The sequence below is a fragment of the Lissotriton vulgaris genome, chromosome 6 (assembly GCF_964263255.1).
Source record: "Lissotriton vulgaris chromosome 6, aLisVul1.2, whole genome shotgun sequence".
Classification (NCBI taxonomy): Eukaryota; Metazoa; Chordata; class Amphibia; order Caudata; family Salamandridae; genus Lissotriton; species Lissotriton vulgaris.
The window spans coordinates 1,274,366,085-1,274,387,668 of NC_141694.1; the positions used below are offsets into that span (position 1 = coordinate 1,274,366,085).

Below are 21,584 nucleotides of genomic sequence, written 5' to 3' on the forward strand. Positions count from 1 at the left end.
ACAAAATGTTCAGGATCGCAGTGGTCGAAGAGGCCGACCCCGAACAGAGACTGCACGAATTCCTGAGAGAGTACCGTGGAACGCCCCATTGCACCACGCTGAGAAGCCCGTGGTCGTTGATGTTTCAAGGCCAACGTAGGGATTTCCTCCCCATGTCGCCGGGGCCAAGGCGGGAAGAGGAAGAACCGGATGAGATGCAGGAACTCGCACAAAGACGTCGGCGCAAGAACAACATGCGTGCGAGCAACCGCCGCAGGGCCACCCCAAGACAACTACACCGAGGGGACCGGGTTATTATCAAGAATCGACGACCCGGAGGAAAGTTTCGGACCTTCTATGAACCAGGGCCGTGGACGGTCACCAACACGAAGGGTACCATGGTGACCGCCAACAAGGAGGGAGAAGAAGTGTCAAGGAACTCGTTGTGGTTCAAAATAATCACTCCAGCCGGCAATGCAAGCGCCGAAGCCCAGGAGGACATCCCCGAAACACCCGGAGCGACAGCACCAGAAGCGGCGAGTAGCTCTGCAGCAGACGGTGGGGGCCTCACACCGGAGCCTGAAGCACCAACACACTCCACCCCCGTCCGGAGCCAGGCCCACCATGGGGATCGAGGCTCGGGCCGCACGCCTCGGTACAGTCTGAGGCCCAACCCTCGCCCCAACCAGAAACTCAATGACTATGTCTGCCACCTGAGCTCCTGAACCCTGCAACCGGGGAGCACGCAAGTACCCCTTCATCATTGTATATTCTTTTCATGAACAGTTTACTGAACATTTTGAAATTGTTGAAAGTTGGATAGAGATGTAGTGCGGTTAGCACTCTAGCAGACGCACGTACGCATCCACGCATCCGCAGGCCAGGCGTGGCCTGCGGGGTCCAATAAAAGAAGGACGCGCGCTCGGGCACGTCACTTCCGAATGAGACGAGTGTGTGGTTTACTGGCTGATGCTCCGCGCTTCCACCCCTGCGCACGTGGCCTTGCTGGTCACTCAGGCCTACCCACACACCCTCACCACACAGAGGTCACGCACGCACTTCACATTTGCAGTTGGCTGCGACGGTCTTGCGCACCTCGGCCCGGTGACGTCAGGCGTATCTGTAGGGTGACCCGGTCGCGACTCTCGCACGCACCACACCACCACTACTATGCGTGGTGGTGCGTGGGTGCAGCAATTGCAAGCAGGTGAGCTAAGCTTGCTTTCGCTTCAAAGGGGGGCGCACGCGCAGCACTGGTGGTTGTGGCGGCCTTTATAATTTATTTGGGGACACTCACTGAGTGTCCCCAAATAAATTATAAAGGCCTCCGCGCACGCGCCGCCCCTAAAACATTGCCGCCTGGGGCGGTCCGCCCCCCTCGCCCCTCCCTAGCTACGCCGGTGGTAGGAATTACCTCAAGGCCATTTCCCGAAAGAGAAAAATCTAATTGTACAGAAATCAGTGGATTGCTGGTTAGTGCTAAACTCTATAAAAAGCCTGCAGCCTATGAATTGTGATGGTTTAATAATGCCAACAGTCCCTTCTAAATAGGTAAATGTTGCTGGGCCATGGGAAAGGTTCCCAGATCGTTCTGGTTCCTTTTGCATGTTTTTTTTCTTAGCGAGTCCAGACTGCATGCCAGACACAGCCACTTTTCTCCTTATAGTCTGGTACTCTTCAGCCCTTGATGTTCCCTTAAATGCCAGTTTCCTGCCCTGCCATCTCAGACACTGCCATTTGTGCTGAGTGGTGGTGAACAGTGTAATCACAAGGTGACTGACTGCCTAGCCAATGTGTGACTCAGTGAGAAACGTACCAATAATGCCCCCCCCCCCCACCTTGCAGAATATGATGAGGGGCCCGAATCCCCCATGTCTCACAGATATTCAGTGGCCTCCCTAGGCCCTAGTCGAATGGGGTGCTCGTGAAGGGGTCGCGTTGCCTTGCGCCACGGGTGCGGCAGCCCCCGCCCGCCCCCGTTGTAACTCAGTGCCTGAGACGACAGGAACCTACTTTATTCTGTTGTATAAGGAATGGGAACATGCTCACTGAATTTATAGCCAATAATCTGACTAGGAGTTTCAGTGGTGTCACACCTTTCAGTGAGAGCGAGCTTGGCCCTTAGTATAGGGGATGCATTGCTTTCACTCACAAAAACTTTACTATAGTGGTGTTACACGGTGTTGATAAAAGTCTTGTGTACAAAGCCGTGTATTCTTTTTCAGTATTGAGTGAACGATTGCAGATCCTGTGCACTTGTCGCTGACATGACTTTCCAGTCACACTCACAGATGCAGCTATTTCATCTCGTAATTCCTGGGATCTGCTCTGATCAGCAGCCGCTGTTTTTCATTTTTCTTTCGCTGTTTAGATCTCAGGGAAACATAACATCTCCAAAAGGGAAGCGCGCCAGAACAGATTATTCTCATACCATTTGTGCATTTGAGGCGACCAATCAGCTGGAGTAAATAGACGTGGTAGATAGAGGTTGATTGGCGGCAGCACCAGGGCTGTGCGCGCGAGAGGGACGTCCCAGGTGAAGGCAGCATGCTGACCTGCCAGGCGCGTTTGTGGCGAATACAGTATGTAAATGGTATGTTCTGTTCATGTCACTGATACAATATATTTTTTCCCTTCCTAGAAAGTTCCCATGGATTCCCATCCTGCCCCTGGAAGGAGTCCTGGCTAATCCGTGATATTGTGCAAAGCGAAGGGACTTCTCAACGCATCCATGTCCGACGCTGAATCTACAGGTAGAACTCTAATTTTAACTCTATGTGTCATATGTATGAAGTGCAGATAATTCACAAGCGGTTGCGAAGTGAATTGTGGGTGCTAAAACTGCCTTTGGAATACACAAAAGTAAGGATGTGCAAGATTGATTTGCACTTGGAAAAGTACACCTCTAGTGCCACCTACCTCCTCACCATGCCCCTTGCTTGTGCCACATTCTGCCCCACTATCGGTGTAACTGCCCGCCTCCTTGCTCATATGCCCCCAACCCCCTGCAACGCCTTGGCACATACTGCTCCAGTATCCTTGCATCCTTTACCTTCCCGCCACTTCCTTCTTGCGTGCTGTGCTGCCATCTTCATTGCCTGTGTGGTGCAAAAAAGATGAACGAGCTGGTTTGAGTGGCAGAAGAGGTACGCATGGAAACAAGAAAAATTGAGGATGATTTGAAGGCATGGGCGGCCATGCTGACTGATTTGAAAGACCCCCTGTTGCTGAAACCACTGGGCAGCAGGGCTTAATTTGTAAAAAAAAAAGTAAGTGCCAGGGCCCTTGTCAGAAGGCCACTACAGCTTTCACATCTCATTGGCCCTCCCAGCGCAGCCAATTACTCTACCAGCATAACTACTAAACAAGGGTAATAATTCAGACTATTCCAGGCCCCCAAAGGTATAAGGATGGCTTGGCTGGCAGGTATTAGTCACTTTTAATGTACATTAAATAAATAAACAACCGTTGTTGAGCTTATCTCCAAATCAGACAAACAGCGCCACCGTGTGGCAGACTGTCAAAAAGTGCTTGTGTTGACAATTAAGTGCTGGTGCCAAGCACCGGAAACTAACTGGTTCAAATTAAGCACTGCTGGAGAGACAATAACACGATGCACCTGTGGACCACCGCTATGCTGTAGCAGAGGCAAGTGGACTGGGAACTGCACCGGGATAGAGCGTTGCCCTGGAGACATTCACAAACTTATTGATGCAATTCTTTTCATTGATATGTATGAGACCAGGGAAGGGAGGGTGGGTTTTTGGGGAATTTATTTTACCGGTTGTATTGAGGATCACAGCATAATGACGAACTGTAGATTTGATGGTTATTACTACTGTATCTTGTATTTTAGGAAAATATATATACAATTAAAAAAACAGCTGGTTTGAGAGGGCAGGTGGGCGCATTCCTCAATACTGCCTCATTCTTGCACTTCAGGATTGTCTTAACAGCATTATAGGCCCCCGGCAAAGCAGGGCACTGGACCCTGCCGGCACATCCACTAACAGGAATAAAAATGTTTCACAGAAAATTAGTGTTGAATTCTGATATGCATGCTCCTGTGCTCGTGAGGCCACTAGGCAACTGCCCAGCGTGCCCATGCATTAAAACAGAACTGTCCTGACCAACGGGGCCTCCAACCATGTACTCTTGCAGCAGACTGGTTTTGGGTTGTTGTGGGACAGAGTCCTTAGGCGTTGTTGGACAGGTGAGCAAAGGAAGGAGACCGCATTGGAGAGATTCCTTCTGACCCACATTTGTCTCTAACAAAGCTGCCTCCACGGACACTCACGCTCCACAATCACCCACCTCGAAAATAATGGAAAGTTTGCATTGTCCCCTTTTAGCTGGGGATCCTGCCTCCCTATTCTTCATGCCAGAATGTGTCCTCCAATGCAAGTCGTTTCAGACCTACCACCATCAGGATGCTTGAAATGTCCCGCTTGGAGGTGCCCGTGTTTATCCTGTCCTCGCGGTGACTTTGTCGTTTCCCAATACAAAAGCCAAAATTATTGGAATTCACAAAGTATATCACTTTCCCCTTAGTTAAGCATTATTATCTCGGTTTGATTTGTATAGTCTTACGCCCTGGCTCTTTTTCCTTCTCAACTTTTCTGTATTGCTTCTATCTAGTGGCATGACTAAAATCTACTTCTATAAGTGTTTAATACAGAGTTTGTGTATGCAGTAATGCTTAACATGTAAAGCTCCTTGGTCCTTGCTCCGCGAGCATGCCAGGCAGCTCCGAAGACTAGTACTGTGGTCTGGATGACTAATTTACTTTATTTGAGATGTGGAGATGTTCATGGCTTGAACCTGGACTATACCAGCTAAAGCTACCTGATCTGAGGGAAGACTAGGATGTATGGAAAATAGCATTAACAAGCAACTCACAAAAGGCCTATCCTCACTAGGAATTAGCTGACCCATAGCGAACCAGGCTCCAAACCACACCTATAGATGCAAAAAAAGGACTAATTGAGGGTACACCTGCCGGAGTGTATGATGTATGTCTGTGAAGGTGTTATCGGCACAAAAAAGCTGTGTATTAAAGCCATAAGAGCAGTTTCTGGTCTCGCCGCTAAGTGGCAGAGGTACTCGCACGTTCAGAATGGGAGAGAGTGAAGGAAGGTTTCTCCTTTTACACTATTGTATTAATCTCACCTAACCCTTTATATAAGTGTTATAGGTTAATACAAAGTAAGTAAACGTAATGTGTAAACTATCATAGTCTTTCAAGTCATTGAAGGGGTCAGTGAACCTGAGATGAGGAGGCCTGTGGGTACCATTTGGGAAGCTCCTAGCCTACTCGTGTGAACAAGATAGAGGTGAGTTTATTTTCTCAGACAGTGGCGGTGTATTGCTGACATTTCTGAGTCTAGAGAGATGAGACCTAGGCACTGTAGTGGGAGAATCTGAGGCAGCACTTTTGACTCAATTAGGTCCTTTTGTTGCAGAGGGCTGCTATTTCGTCTTCCTCAGTGCTGCGATTTTCGTTGAGAGTGTGAAGGATGTCCGTGTGGCTGCTAATAGCCAGTTGCTGAATGCTCACACCTCTTTGTGCCTCTGTTGTGAGTACTGAAGTGAACCTGGAGATGGCCCTGCTGTGAGGAGCTTCACTCTACACAAGGGCTGAGTTTAGAAAATAGCCTGAAAACGACAAATGAAAGTAGAACAGTCCCAAAACGGTTCAGAAAGCGCAAACAGAGAGTGGACTCCCCTGCTGTTGTCCCACTTGTTTCAGTTCCAAGTTCTCGCTGACTAGAGAGGGGGTGCTCCACAGAGTACCCAGAGAGTTGCTGTGGAACCGCTATTGGTATCTACCGAGCAGCCAGTATCACAGAGTTGAGGGAATATCGCCTGGAGTCTGATCTGAAGGAAGGGCTGTCTCCATGTTCTTAAGCAACTGGAATTACCCTTCCTGAAAGAAGTAGGAGTGAGCCAACCCAGGGGCAGGAGGAGTTGACTGCCTCCATGGACAAGGAGTGTTTGATCCCAGAGCTGAGGGTTCATCCACCAGACATTCCCTAATGATTGGCCAGCGCGCTCCCGGATCGGATCCTGTCCTGTCATCGAAGTGAAGGATCCACAGCACATCACTGAAGGGTGTTACAGCAGCTAGCACTGTCAAAACCTACTCTCTGCTAGTCTGTGGCACTTGCCTGAAGTGCACCTGAAGAGAATATTGCTACGTCCTTGGTACTTGCCAGCAGACTCTGAAGCGGTTAGCCTGCGGTACATGCCCAAAATTCGCCCATACGGACTCTGCTGCTGAAACCGTCTGTTACTAAGCCTGTGGCACTTGCCCAAAGTGTGAACGAATGGACTTCGAAGCGGTTAGTCTGCAGCACTTGCCCATAGTATGCCTGAGTAGAGAACAACACCTTGTCCCTGAATGCTGCTGCCCGAGGCGCTGACCCGAAAGGTGCCCTATTGGACTATGACGATTTAGCGGAATCTGTAAAGCACTACAGCTGCTGGCAGCCAGTATCAAGGACTGAACCAGACTGAATTGCCACCCTGACCCCTAGACTAGCCAGCTGATGTGCCAACTTACCACCCAGCGCTTAAGGTCCCAGTAGAGGGTAAACACTCACAAGACAGCCAGCGATTCTGTCTGTGACCGCCTCCTGACTTCACTGCATAAACTCCCCAACTTCATCTGCTTCTGGGACGGGAATGGGAGCCTAGGACCAGCACAGATCCATCTGGAGTGTTTTCCCCAAGCAGAGGGAGGGCATGAGCTGAGTACTTAAGCCTAGCTGAGGCCTGCTATGAAAACTCACTTTGGTAAGACAACAAAGGGCTAAGAGACTGATCACACAACTCCTTCTTGGAAGCATTGGACCTGCCTCTGAGATCTACATCGGACTTGTTCAATCACGTAGAAGAGGTAGGCTGGAAGGTGAGCATTGGGGTTACCTTGCATTAGGTACAGTGGCATTGTGCCAGAGACTCAAAACATACTTTGTTTTTATCAAAGACAAGCACTGAGCTGGACAATCAGTTAATACACTGTTTGTTGTACCCCCACACCAACCCTCCTAAGAAGCCTGCCACTGCTCACTATGGCTACCTCTGAGTCAACTGGTAAAGGGGTTGCAGTGTGCGAGTATGTAAAGCCATGGTATCTAGGACCCTGGAACAACAGATGCAAATAATCCAAGTAGCCCCTGCTTATCCCATGCCCCCTTCCCCCCAAAATGGGTGTGACAAAAATACTGCAACAATTCAAATAATTTTTGTTTTACATGTATTTATTTTGAGAGCACGTGTCTGACTTTTCATGCCATTGGGTTGTTCAGTATATCTTTAGTCTGTCTTGCTCTGATATGCCTACAGCTGTACTCATGTTTTTCACTCAATGCTTATAGGTGACTTTGCCCTCTCAGTCCCACTCCTGGGCTGTGTGCGCATGTGGTAAACTCTGATTATAGGCAAATATTTCACTGTTTTGTATACAGCTGTCCTGGGGTGAGCAGAGGCTATCGGATGTTGAACACGGGCATTTGCCATTGTCAAATCATTGCTAATCGCTAATAACAATTTCTATATTGTAAATGTTTATCATTTTTAAAGTTTAATGTCTATCTTGTGGTACTTGCACGTTTGTGAGTCTTCATTTGCTATAAACAAAGAGGTACAATTTGTACAACAAGAAGGTTTGTACATCTGTCCCCTTATTTATTTGCAACATTTGCACCCACATTACTACCACTTGCAGTGGAAAATGTATGTTCTTGTAGCATATATAGCACTTTCTACACTTAGCTGTATATGGATCATAAAAGAGGGTCTTTAGAGTAAATGAGAGAATAGTTTAGTGCTACTCAACGAAGGGGAAATCACTATAAAGTTGAGAATCTCTATGTTTGGTCCAGGTGACAAAAAGACAAGATGTGAACACATCACGTGTATTACCTGAAGCGATTACTGTGAGAGTAGTCAATAAGTCACCAGCACAGGTGTGCCTTTTCAATTCATATGTCTAACAGTTGGCTGCCGATGGCGTCCCTGCTTTTGGGCACCGTCAACTTGTTTATTTTTTACTGTTTTGCAGTCGGAATGGAGTGACGTAAACAAAAATAGGGCACAAAAAACCCTACTCTAGGGTGACTTAATACATTGAGACAGCCCTGAGCTCAAGGAGGAATTATGTCCCATTATGTCCCATTTGTCAGTTGCATTCTTATTCATTCTTCCGCTGTATTGACTTGTTATTGAACATTTCTCTTTTTGAAGACTTTGTTTTGTTGATTTCAGTTAATGTTCCTTTCCAAGGCAGCTTCTGAACATTCATACTTTGAAAAGGCTCGATAACCCCTGCAGTCTGCTCCTGCATGTACCCTAGTGCTTCAATGACAGCCCCTTCGTTCATGGAACAAGCAGAGACCTATGAACTTACTGGTAATCTGTTTTCCCTGAAGAGGCTGTCCTTTCATCATCATCGTTTCCACAGGCTATTTCCACTGTTCTATTCACTTTCAGCTCCAGGGTATCTCTAGCTGGGTCAGTTGTATTCTCTGCAGATGTTACATCCAATTGTTTTGTGTCAGTATTAAAAAGTGTAACAGGCCGCTGCCGCTGCAATAAGATAAAAGGCTACTCCCGGGAGGTCTTTTCCACTCCATAAAGCTGAACCTACTACTTTTAAAGTAAGCCCGGCATCTCCAAGAGAGGCCCATACTGTGTAGTCCATGCCACAACACGTATGGAATGCCATCTCAAATTTAGGAAACAAACACAGATCTTCAGAATAAAATCTACCTTTTGTTATCCCTGCCCTCAGCCTTCCACCCAGCCGAACAAGTAGAGATGAGTAAGTCTCTAACGGGCAGCTATACGAGTCTCCTTCCCCAATCTCTTATTCCCTACTAGCAAAAAGCATGTTTCAACAGATGAGTTAAAAAACCGAAAAATAAAACAATGAAGCTATCACAAAAAAAAAACACTGAACTTCTCTACCTAAATCAAGCCATCTTCCAGAGCTCTGCTCATGGCATCACAGATTGCATCATAAATGACATCATCCCTCACATCATTGATGTAATCACATATGACATTACCATTGGTGTCTTCAGAAGTGTCGCCAACAGAACACATGATTGGACTGTTTCTCACTGGCTTGATGACACATTTAAAGGGGTGACTGGAAGTTGCCAATCTCAAATCCTACAGGAGAGAGCAGAGTCATTACCCACCAAGGATGAGATTTAGGATTGCAATAGACTCCAATCAAATTCAGCTTCTTCTCCACCACCTTAAAATTACACAGCAAAGAGAAGAAAAAGCTCTCCGTTACGAAATTTGAACCTTGAGCCGCACCTAACGGAGGGCGAAGAAAGCTGGAGAAATCTCTGCCAAGTCTGAAAAGGAACCCTCATGAATACATTAAAGATTGTAAATAAAGAAACTTCATCTAGCACCATTGCTAGCTGGGAAACAGCTATGGACTACAGAAACCCTGAGGCCTTTAAAATATTCCTCAGGAAAAATTACATCAACGAGTTATAGGAAAATTTGGTGGCGATCCTGCAATGTCAGTTCTGGAACAAGTGTTGGGACAAATGAGGGAAATGACACACCATTGGTTCCACTGAGAAGCACCCTGAACTTGGAAACTCTAGGAATTAGATGTTGGAGGCTTATAGTGACTCTTGCAGTGATCTGGTGCAAGCAGGATTTGTACTTATCACAAAAAGACCAGGCATCATCCCAGTAGGTTCACTTTCATTTCAGGAACTACATACGACAACACAAGAAGAGCTTGGGAACACTATATATAGACAAGAATGGTCTCCTAAGTAGCACAAGTGAAAGATCAGTTAGCCCTCACAAATGCAAAGATGAAATCTGTTCAGCAAATTAAAGCAATAGACCGTGATGCCTCCATTGGCTTCGTGCTAGCATGATAGTGGAAATCCCTTCCAGTTGACTGTCCCTCCCTCCCTCTTTAACATCTCCAAGAAAAGGTGCACCTGTGGCGATAGGTAATGGTATGCGAGGTTAGCTACCAGCCTTTTTAATTCGACAGTTCACGCTTAGAAATTAGGAATAAAAGGTTGCGAATAGGCGTCCCTGTTAATTTTAATCACACTACATTGTCACTAGCAGTTCCAATGGTTCTGCTTTAGCGCACTCACACTTTTCTTTTGGGTTCTGTCTGGACACATTTTTACTTCTTTTGAATTGAATGACGACCAGTGATGAGAAAAGGGGCCCAGTCTGGTGAGAATTTGCCAGTTACCCCGAGGGTGGTCTTCCTGTGAGGTGTCATTCTTTTCGCCACACATTTTTCTGACAGATGATTTTTTTCTGCAGAATTTGCTTTGACACATTTCAAGATACTGTTTGGTGTATGCACTGTGTAGACTGAATTTTTCTGTCTTCTTGTGGTATTCGGTGCGATTGTCAAGAGATGGTAATCAATATACCAACTTTTCTTCCCCGTGTTTTATAAAAAAAATATAGTTTTTTTCAAAAAATTGTTGGACGCATTGCAGTAGATACCTACGAAAAAATGATAGCTAGGAGGGTACTGCCAAGGCAAACACTGATACGAGATTGATCTGTTGCTAGGCACACTGACATGATCTGCATCCATTAGACAGGGTTTCATTGGTATTGATGCACCTCTGGACTAAACAGTTTGAGCCATAGTTTCAATATTAAAATATGGAAAAGGCTGGTACACCAAAACTGTTATCAAACTCGCTAGAAAAAGAGAAGATTTAAAAACCTGAGTAACAGAACATTAATCATTCCCATCCCCGTGTCTGGGATCGAGGCTAACAGCGAATGGGGTAGGACGTGCTTCTTCCTCCTGTCACATTAAGATACTCAATATCCATGCCCCAGGACAATTTGGTTGACCATCCGAAGAAACCACATTTGTAATCTTTCAATGAACCTCCTGAACTGACTCTGGGACAAGAAAAGCAGGAAATAAATTGTTCCAGTGAAGGCAATGTCATACTCTGAAAATCAAGCACAACCTACTTAGTGAGGAAACAAACCCTAAGAAGAGCTTTGATACCAAAAAGGGAAGTCCTACAATAAATAACAAAGCTTTGCACCAACCAAAATGTCCACCCTATAGGCAGAGATGGAAGCATATTCTGATATTGGGCAATAAAAGACAACACAGCCCAGTTTTGAAAGTCTGTATTGAATTGGGAGTCCTAAGTTAAGTACAGGGATAGAAAATGGTGAGGAACATAACCATTATAAGCATACCAAAGCTGCACACTGTGAACATAAAAACGTAATCAAATTTAGGTTTACTCTTGGATTTCCTTTTTCTTCAAATTTCTAAATGAAAAAAAGGCTGATATCCCCATTATAAGGACAGCTCACACAATCATTCAGCCTTCATCCAAGCCACAGCCCCTGCTATACCTTCATGGAAATGGGTATTGTTTTGGTTTTGTTTACTAGCAGAGGACAGGGACAGGAAGATGTAATTTCACAAGAGATAAAGGATTGGTAAGTTTAAATCCAGACTCTTAGCACTCAAGACCTACCCAAATGTGCCAATGAAATAGCCGAAAATATACAGTGAAAGGGGTGTGAAGAACTTCTGGTTTTGCACAGTACTACCCAGACATTGTGACCAAGACTCTTTTAGACTGGTGCAATAGTCAAGAAGTGGTGTGGCAGGACATTTAATCAGGGCTGGACTGAGAACCAAAACCGGCCCTGGCAAAGTGCTCGGCCGGCCCCCTGGGGGTGCGACCGAGCACTTTGATGTGAGAACAACTTAGTTTTATTGACGGCCTCAGTTACCAACAGCCGGGGCGTGTGAATCAATCGAACACACATGACTTGGCAAATACAATACCAGGGCCTTCTTATGATGTCATTGAGCATAGCAAGGGCAGCAACCAGGAAGCAAGCTCTGGAGGTATGTTTCTCCGGATGTCCTTTTTCGGCATGGATTTGCTTCCACATCATTACCAGCTATATACAAAGCCAAAGCAAGAGACTTTAGTGGCCTCAAATCAAGCTTTAAACTATCCTCATGAAGCAGATCATATTTATTAGAACTAGTTTGATAAAAGTTGTGATGGTTAAAATGCAGGTGCTGAAAAGCACACTGCTGTGAATCATCAGCATTTGCATAGCACCTCAATAATTACTCAGAGTCAACCAAGCCACAGTTAAAGGTTCCCCAGACACAGTGCACAGCATGGAGAACACTTAAGGTAATGGTGATTTCAGAGCTAAGGTGGGCTCAGGTTACTACCATCACATGTTTGCATCCTAGGAATCCCTAATGCTACAATATGCCGTTCTCAAAAAAGGTATTGCCTGACTGACTTTGTGAGAATACCTGTTACATCCTCTTTTACCTCTGCAATTTCCCAACAAGGATGTACCAACAAATTCAACAGGGGATGGGTGCTCAGTTGTTGCTTATATCCTCGCACCCCTCTTAGTGATATGATTTTCAAGGCTGGGGAAGTTCATCCCTAGGCACGTTGAGATTCCTCCCCAATTACGTCGACAGTACGCCTTTCAAAAAGTGATCTTCTGTAGAGGGGATACCTACGTTATATTGCAGAAACATCTGAGATCCCTTGAACCAGGGGACATCATTGAAAGACCTGCCCACATCCTTGCAGACCAGGATGCAGTCACCATGTCTGTGAGAGCCCTAGAAACCCCCCCCCCCCCCCCCCCCCGAACCCCGCCCCCCCTCCCAGCCCCCAGGCATAAGCACAACTCATGATGGGTAGAGAGTTACAGTGAACTATTTGAAGCAATAGTGATAGTTGTGCAGAGGATCCGATCCTGATGGCCTAAAATAATAAACATCTCAAACTCGGAGATTTTATATTGATCTCAGATCTATTTGACCTCCAGAATGGACAAAATCTCCTTTCATCATATTGTACTTTAAAAATTAAAAACTCCCTACTTTTAAGTGCAGGTAACTCTGCTCCATTTCTGTTATAGCTGCTAGTCGTTGTTAAGGCCTAAGATTTTAATAATAATCCTAGAAATATAGTTTGCTTCCTCCTAGACCACCGGATTGCTCCTCCTGCTAAACTTTTAACAAGTTCTGTATTTTTTTAGTCAGTTATGTTATCCATTCTTTGTCTTTCGATCCCTCTCCTGCATATGTTTCCCTCTTTTGCCATCCTTCCTCTATTTTCATAAGATTTTTCATTCACAATTTTCTCCCTTTTACTTGGTTCCTTATTTTCTTTATACCCTAACTTTAAATAACTCAGGAGAAAGCATTTCGAATAAGTAATTCCCTTAACAGATAGCACTTCACATCCCTACGGTCTACATCAAGCCCCACACTACATAAAAACATACAAAAAAGCCAAAACTAAACAGAAGTATAAACATGTTAGTAAGTAAGCAGCCAGAAATCATCATAAAAAGAATCACAAACAAACATCGGTATCTTTTATAACGTTTTTTAAAAAACACACTTTTTAACAAGGGGTGTGCTAGAGTACATTGGCTTCTCATCTTTTCAATTTACCTACATTGTAGACTTTGCTTTTTCAAATGTAATTATTGTTATTCCTTTTAAATTCTCCAGGCATCAAATTATTTCAAAGGCGAGGGGCCTCTTACGACTTTACTTTATTACAACATACACAAAACACTTGTTTTTAACCTGTGAAATTTCGTTTGGCCTAAAGAAATGAAAAGGACTGATCTGACCCCTTTGCAAGAACTCAATGAGACCTTATATCTGCAGAATGTATTTTGAAAACCCATGCTAGACAGAGTGAAATGGACACTTTGGAAAAAACTGCTAAATGGCCGACCTTGTTTATTAATATTAATTAATAACTGATAAAAATATTGCTGACCATTGAGGCCCTTTGCAATCTAAGCTAAGATGGTCCTCGATTGTTTCAAATGAGAAGCATTGGTGCTGGGTATTACTGTAAGAGTGGAATGTACACGAAATACACCTCTACGCTCACATGCGTTCCTCATACTTATAATGCAGCAATTGTGTTTTACAAGCACAGGCATGTTGTTCATGGCTTTTCACTGCAAATCCGGGAGCTTTATTCATAACAGAGGTGGCAGTGTTCCAGACTGTCACTTGCTTAGTGAACTAATATGTATTTGTGTTGTTTTTAAAGAGGTTTTTCAAAGTTCTCTATAACGAAACAGTTTCTGACCATACAAATGCACCTGTTTCCTGTTAAGACATTGCATATGCTGTATTTATATTTTTCGTGGTACCACACCAAGTAATGATGTCACTGTTCTTTATTTAGAGTAAAATGGGGAACTCAGAAAGCCAGTACAGTCTTCAAGGACCCAAGCTGCAGGGAGGCAGCATTGCCTCCGGTGTAAAGCAGAAACCGTGTTCTCTGAAAATACGAAGTATCCACGCGAAAGATGAGACATCCTGCTCTTCCCATGGGTGGGGCCATGGCGCAGGCGTGGGAGGGCCAAACTACAAGTCACGGTCCCTGGCCAGAAGCTGCCTCTCGCAGTTTAAGAGCAACCCACCATATGGCTCAAGGCACAGCGACATTGTGGTGAGGACCCCTAAGAGCAACAATCCGGCTAAGCACAGGGCCACCATGTCTGGGAACTGCTGTCAGGGAAACAACAACGCATACTTTCCTGAAAATGGCTACCACTATGTCGGCATTGAAACCTCTACCAATCAAGCGGACCCCAAGGAATGCATTGGCCTTATGGTGAACGGTTACAGGGTGCATGATGGTGTAATGTCAAGCCTTGAGCCAGAGGACAGGAAAAGTCCTAAGGTTCTCATCAAAACTCTTGGAAAGCTGGACAGTTGTTTAAGGGTGGAATTCCATAACAGTAACCAAGGCAAAATACCCGAAGAGGACTGCACAGGGCCCGTGCAGCTTCTGAGGTATTCACCTGCTTTGGATTCAAAAACACCCAACCTGCAAGATGTTAGGAGGAACTCTAGTGTGGATTACACTGCGAGCCATGGCCTGTCAGCCAGTGATTCTGGACCCCGGTCCAGCAAAGGCAGCTCCTTGAGTTCAGACTCGTCCTGGTACGACTGTCCGTGGGGCAATGCGCAGGAGGTCAGTGAGTTGGACGGCTCCTACTTGACTCAGAGCACCACAAACGCGAGCCTCCATGGTGGTCTTTTGCCAAGCGATGACAAGCAAGCCTACAACCAGAGGTCATCTTTGACATCCCTCCGTGAACTCTACAAGGACAGTTCCTTGGAAAGTGGTCTGCCTTCCGGGAGCAGACTTTCTGGTGACTATCTGAGTGGACACACTGGCTTGAGCAACCGTGTTTCATTTGCCTCAGACATTGATGTGCCCTCCAGGGTGGAGCACACAGGACCCCCTCAGTACTCTTCGTACACACTCCCTTGCAGGAAGTCAAAACCGTTAACCGAGGACTCCTCCAAAAAAGATTCATTGAAAAGCCGGATGCGGCGCATCAGTGACTGGACAGGAAGCCTCTCCCGGAAGAAGAGGAAAATACAGGTAGGGTGTGATGCCTCTTGTGGAAATGTACAGAACTGCATTGAAATGTCTTGCTGCAGAAGGTTACTGATGGAGTACTCTTTGTGTGTGATGATCTAGTTATTTGGAGAGACTTGTCAACCTTGCAAAGTGAAGAATCCGTCTTCACGCAAAGGGACATGTGAACCTTAGGGTGGCATTTTTTCAGATTTGGATCAAATGTGGGGGTGCATGCATATGTTGAAAGAAAGGGTTTAGGCTCATAATGTGTTCAACCTTTTTATTTTATTCTTAAATTTAGTGTGAAATTCTTAGTGGTGCAGTGTCAGTGCAGTGCAATTTGTTTTAGAGTATGTACTCATGGATACGGAATGCACTTGTGCAGGTTCAGGTTGGTCTTCCATGCACAAGTACATGGTGTTACATTCTGCTGCAGTGTGAAGAGAATACCTTGGTTTAAGTGTGTGATGATCTCTTAAGGTTCTTGAATGGCACCCTTGGCCACCACTGGAAATAAATGCCCTGTTACCCAGTCCACCACTGCGTCAGTTGTAAATACAGTAGAAAAGCCAAAATATCAACAGCAGAATTTGTGAGATTTCTTTGCTCACTGGTATGTATTCAGAGTTAATCTATGGTCCTGTTTCAGATGTACTGTCCGGGTTCAGTTTGTGGTCACTGGTGATGTGGTGGTGTGTTTGTCAGCTTGGTTTGCAGTGTGTGGGGAATAAGCAGCACAGTTCGGCTGATGGTTTGAACACATTTCCTGTAGCCGTGAATCTCTGCATTGCAGCCGTGTTAGAAGCAACAGCTTGAGAGCAGATTAGACTCTTTGCCAGTGCCAAGCATCATGTACAGAACACTGAAGCAGTTTCCCCCTCGCAGGCAGACAACACCCCACACACATTCTGACAAGTCGCCTGGGACATGAATTAAAGAGAACAAGTCTGGTCCTTACAACTCAACCGCGGAGTCTCGTAAAAGTAAAATTACTCTGGTTTGCCTTTCCGCATAAGAGCACACGTATATTAGAACTGGCAATTAGGCAAGCGCAACCTTGTTTCTGTATTGAATAGAAAGACCTCCTGTAATAATTAAATCCCTGAGAAATGGCATGGAGACGACGGCACCAGTGAAGAATTGTAGCCTCCTAAAGTCGGAGGCATAAATCTTGGTTGTAAATAGAGGGCAGTGGCAGAAAAGTAGTGATGTCAACAGGGAAAACGCCGGCTGCAGTGGTTCCATGCAAATAGCAAAATGGAAATTGAGGGCCTGATTATGAGTTTGGCGATTCGATGGACTGCCAAACCCACGGTGGCAGTGCGGCAGTCTGACCACTGTAATATGACTTTGGCTTTGATTCGTGATCCCTGGCGTTCCACTTTACAGTCCATGCCATGCTGGAACACGCTGTTGCGGTCCCATGTGGCTGCATTTCTAAGATTCTCCTATGAGCTTTTAAAGGCAGCGCCGTGGGCCAGCTGCCGCAGGACGGCCCACCCAGATTACAACTTGTAATCGGATGGGTGGTTGTTGGTGGGGTCTGGCGGTGTGGGAGTGGGGCGATGGCGTGGCGTGCCACCCCGTTTCCACACCACCAAAATAATAATGTGGCCCTGAGTCGCCACTCCCTCTACTACCCAATCCAGCCTCCTGGTAAGGCACATAGTCATAGCAGGAACCATGAGCATCACCACGATCCCAACAGATGATCACCAGCTGTGCTTTGTGAAGCAAAGGGCTGAAGATTAGATGGATAAAAGTTATGAGACTATAGAAGACGAAGAAAGCAAGATACCCTAAAATTCTTAAATTTGAAGGAAAGCTTGAAGTCGTGGTTCATCAATAGAGTAGTTGATACTTATGTACGGTTAAAGCATATAAGGGCAAGCAAGGCCTTGCACTTTTCTGATTTTTGAATTTCCTGGAGACAAAAAGTATATGCATAAGAAAGATCGAAAATAAGGGACAAATATTTTGAGTTTCAGAGCTCAAAGCATAACATATAAATGGAAGAATACCTAATAGAGCTTGAAAACGGCCATTTAAAAGGCATCTCCTTTCCCAATGGTGTAAAAATGTATAGCAATATCTCCTGTACTGTGGTGTATGGGCAGATGAATGGCAGAAGAACAAGAGTGAATAGAATAGGGCCAGAAGAGAACATTTCGGATAAAGGAAGTTATTGCAGGGAGCAATGTTAATGAGTAAGGTGATAACTGCTGAGTAGTTGAAAAGGAGATGGAAAAGATGGCAAGGAGATGGCTAAAGTTGCAGATGTCTGACTAGTCTACCAATGAGCATGCATTACGTGGGTATTCTCTAGTGGGCCTAGGATCATGTTCATCTGACCAGCCTGTGCAAAAGAGCATAAAACGTGACAGATTTGAATTCCATCCAGATGAAACATCCAGCTCTAATGCTGGAATGTTCGGAGTCTTGGGCAACGGGGGTCATCAGGGATGGAGACATAGACCCTCTGCCCCTGAGCATCGCACTGAAGAAGCCCACTGATCCTGTAGTTGGATGGAACCAGTAGGGACAATGGGCGAGGCATAGAGGAAAAGCCTTTGAATAAATGTGCAAACTCTTCAGTGAGTTTCACACAGACCCTTGCACGCAGTAATCGCTCTTTGTGAAGGGTAATGCGCAGTATTTGAATCAAATATACTCTGCCTAGCACTTAACCTAGAGGGTTACATGTAGGGGGTGGGAGGGTCAGTTCTAGAGCCCAATGGCTCCAATGTCTGCAGTGCAACAATGAATAACATAAGGCCTCAATAAAAGTAGGACTTTCCACCACTTGTAATGCTGATAAAGGTGTGTGCCTTACTGTTCGAGTAGCCAGGCCCTTGATGGTACGCTAGTAGAGGCCACTCAATCGTCCGAATACATGACTACTCGAGGAACCCTGCTTAAACCCAATGGTGTTTCTCTGAGGAAGTGTTTTGTGATACCAGGTTAGCATGTAGCGTCACACATTTGCAACGTGTCCAGACGTCACACGTCGCTCCCACAATAACACCAAACCTTTTAGTTGTTCTAATTGATTCTGAAAAACTTTGTTTATCCATGATTGTGGGGTGAAAATTGGATCATTCTTATTGGGAATGTCGGGGCTGAGGCATATTGCTCGTCAATAGTTCTAGACTGCTTTGCTGTAGTAGCGGATCTGAAGAAACTAGATCAGTTATAAAAAAACTACTGGGCAGCGGTTGATCAGCAAATGGGAAAGGTCAAAAAGTAAGATGAGACATCTTGTAGTTAATGTAAAGGAGAGTCTTGTCTTTCAGAATGATGCCATCCTCAGCATAGCAATGCGCAATATAGGACTGATGTGTCAGATAACCAAAGTGGCAATATTACTGGAATTCATCCTTCCGTAGTAATGATTGGCATGGTAGACGGTCTTTCATTAGGCTTATTATGAACATAGGTCGAGACATGATCAGTCTAGGCCAAGGGGTGTTATCCTACATCTGGAGTATGAGAAATGGCAATTGCTAGCCACAGAAGACATTAAGTTTAAATGGCAATTGGTAGCCAAGGAACAAGTTGAGTTTGAAAGTTGTTATGTATGCTATACGGTGTAGCACACAAGGAATGTGGGAAAAGTTAGAAGAACTAAAAACCTTTCATCGATGCGCTAATAGCGCTCATGTGATGCAGTGCCTCATGATTGGAGTACAGCACAGAAGCTCTTGTTCTAGGGCCTCCACGGTGATCTATTAGCCTTTCCTAGGGATGTATGACGTTACAACGCATACTTTTACCATGCATGCCTTTACAACGCGGTATTTACAACGAATACCTTTACAACGCATAGTGCTTTGGGGTGCTGGATAGTGAATAGTTTAATTTACTATTCCAACTCCAATCCCCGTGGACACTAGGGAAGGTGTTGGATAGTAAATTAAACTTATTCCCTATCCTAGAGCGCCCCCCAGCGCAATGCGTTGTAATGGTTTTCGTTGTAAATACCGCGTTGTAAAGGCACTGCGTTGTAAAAGTTGCGTCGTAAAGGATGTTTCCTCTTTCCTAGATATCAGCCCAGGGTCAAAGGAACCTCTATGCATAGCTGCTGCCCTTGTTTCCACCCATCCTAGCTGCATAGTGAATGGAGTGCTGACGAAGACAATACCACAACCTGAACTCAAATCAGATAAAATCTATAAAGTCAACTTCATTGATTAAAAAGCAGTTTTGTTGGTTTGTATTTTGAAAGGCAAAGCCTGAGGGCAAAGAATTGATTTTCCACCAAGGGTGCCTGGTCCGACTCTTTAGCGGCTGCAGTGGAAATGGTCCTATCCCCGAAGGGGGCAGATGACAAGTCTAATAGGAACTGACTTGCAGAATGCAAAGAGCTTTGACGGACATGGAACCGCGATCTGGCATCCAAGGCTGGCGGAGATGAGTTATTAACTACACTGTGAGCCACTTCCCAAGCCTTGAGTAGTACTCTTTCGATAAACGGCAACCACTAAGTCTTTTAAGAGTGGGATAATGCAGTCATGACGTCTTGCTCCAGTGACAAGCTGAGCTCAGGCATTTTGCACTGGTGTTTTTATGATTTTGCCTTGCAGACTCAGATAGATAGCATTGTTGTATTCAGGCCTTGGCTGCACCAAGGCAGTGACTATGGCAGTATGATGTTCCATGGCAATAGGATCTTTGTACATGCTTAGCTCCCACCTCAAGGCATTCCTTTCTAGGAGCTAAAGCTTGTGTCACTTAGGAATCGTGGGTGACACAATCCTCTCCCCCACATGCCTCTCGGAATCCGTGCTAGCCTGCGCAGTTCTTAGCTCCCCAAGAGGGCACCTCACACTTAGGAGACTAACCTAACCTATAGAGCACTGCCGCATTGCAGCTCGCTGTGGCAGCAGGACTCACTTTTTACGGCAGATCTTCTGTGCAAACATATACATTTTTTTGTACAAACAAGGCGTCACCCGCACCAACAAACCTCTCTCCTGCAAGCTTCGAGCCGCTCAAAACCCCTCATCCTTTTAACTTGCCCCGCTTGTCCCATATGCACAACACACACAAGGAGTACCAATGAAGAAACATTGTGCCATAAGCAATCCTACAGCTCAGCTCGCTGGAAAATGTTGTACTCATAGAAATAATAAAAGCAGTGTTTTGCAAAGCTTTGCCATCTGCCATTCCTATTAAACCCGCTATATTTTCCCCATCATTCCAACATAGATTTTGATCCCATAATCTGCCCTTGCCTCGTCGCTCCGTGAAACCTCAGCTGCCTTTTAGAAACCCAACGTGTGGTTTGTTAATTAGGGGGCCACATAACCCAAGGTCAGGACAAGTCCCCTGTGCAGTTTTGTTTCCTCAAGAAGAGTTTGCTTTGAGCGCATACCTGAAAGTGAACCATGGGACTGGAAAACAAAACATGTTCTGTATTCGAGGAAGGGAAACTGAAAATAAAAGAAGCGGAGACAATCTGTCTCTCAGGTGAGAGGGGCGCTTTGAAGGCCCAAATGTGTGTTTTGAATTCAGCACTTTGATGCATGGACCATGCGGCCTGTGGCAAGGGCGTCAGGGGATTGGAGCTATGTGACCTTTGCCACAGCAGAGGCACATGACCTATCTTCAAAGGGGGCGTGGGGTCAAGGGGCACTTGCATTGTAGTTTTATAAGTTAGCCAAGGCCGAGCCCCTTCTTCAAAGACAAACAAATCCATTAAGTGTGTATGCTAGGACGTCACCCAATACTGATTTCATTACGATTTGGAGGAAGATATTTTATTCAACTATTGCCAGACAGTGGAAAATGTTTCTTCTATTTCATGTTGGTGCCACTGGAAGTTATTTCTCTCTGATTCAGAGTGTTTCCGGTGCCACATTGAAAGGGTTTTGTTCTTGCTCATTTGCTCTTGCTTTGTCAAGCGGGTTCATAAGCAGCAACGACTTATTTAGTACATTTTCGAAAAAACATAATTGGGTGACGGACGACTTTGCAATTAGATGATGTTTAATCAGTAATCTTTTCTGCGCGTTTTCACTCTTTAGCACTAGGAAGTGCCCCAAAGAGGAAACATACTACCAAGCAAGCAGCTTGGTAGTATGCTTTTATTTTCATTCAAACTTTTCCTGACAAGTTCAGTTTTTTGTCAGAAAATAATAGATTTTGTATATA

At 45.3% G+C, this 21,584-nt stretch overlaps 1 protein-coding gene across 2 annotated transcripts in view; it reads left to right on the top strand.

The window, feature by feature from the left end:
* TIAM2 (TIAM Rac1 associated GEF 2) overlaps window positions 1-21,584 on the top strand; it is a 313,756-nt gene that overhangs the window by 45,422 nt on the left and 246,750 nt on the right. For both annotated transcript variants that reach the window (XM_086927397.1, XM_086927398.1), the window contains exons 2-3: window positions 2,621-2,732; window positions 14,241-15,452. In XM_086927397.1, the coding sequence (XP_086783523.1) occupies window positions 14,247-15,452 (1,206 nt within the window). In that variant the 5' untranslated portion in view covers window positions 2,621-2,732; window positions 14,241-14,246. The remainder of the gene's footprint in view (window positions 1-2,620; window positions 2,733-14,240; window positions 15,453-21,584) is intronic.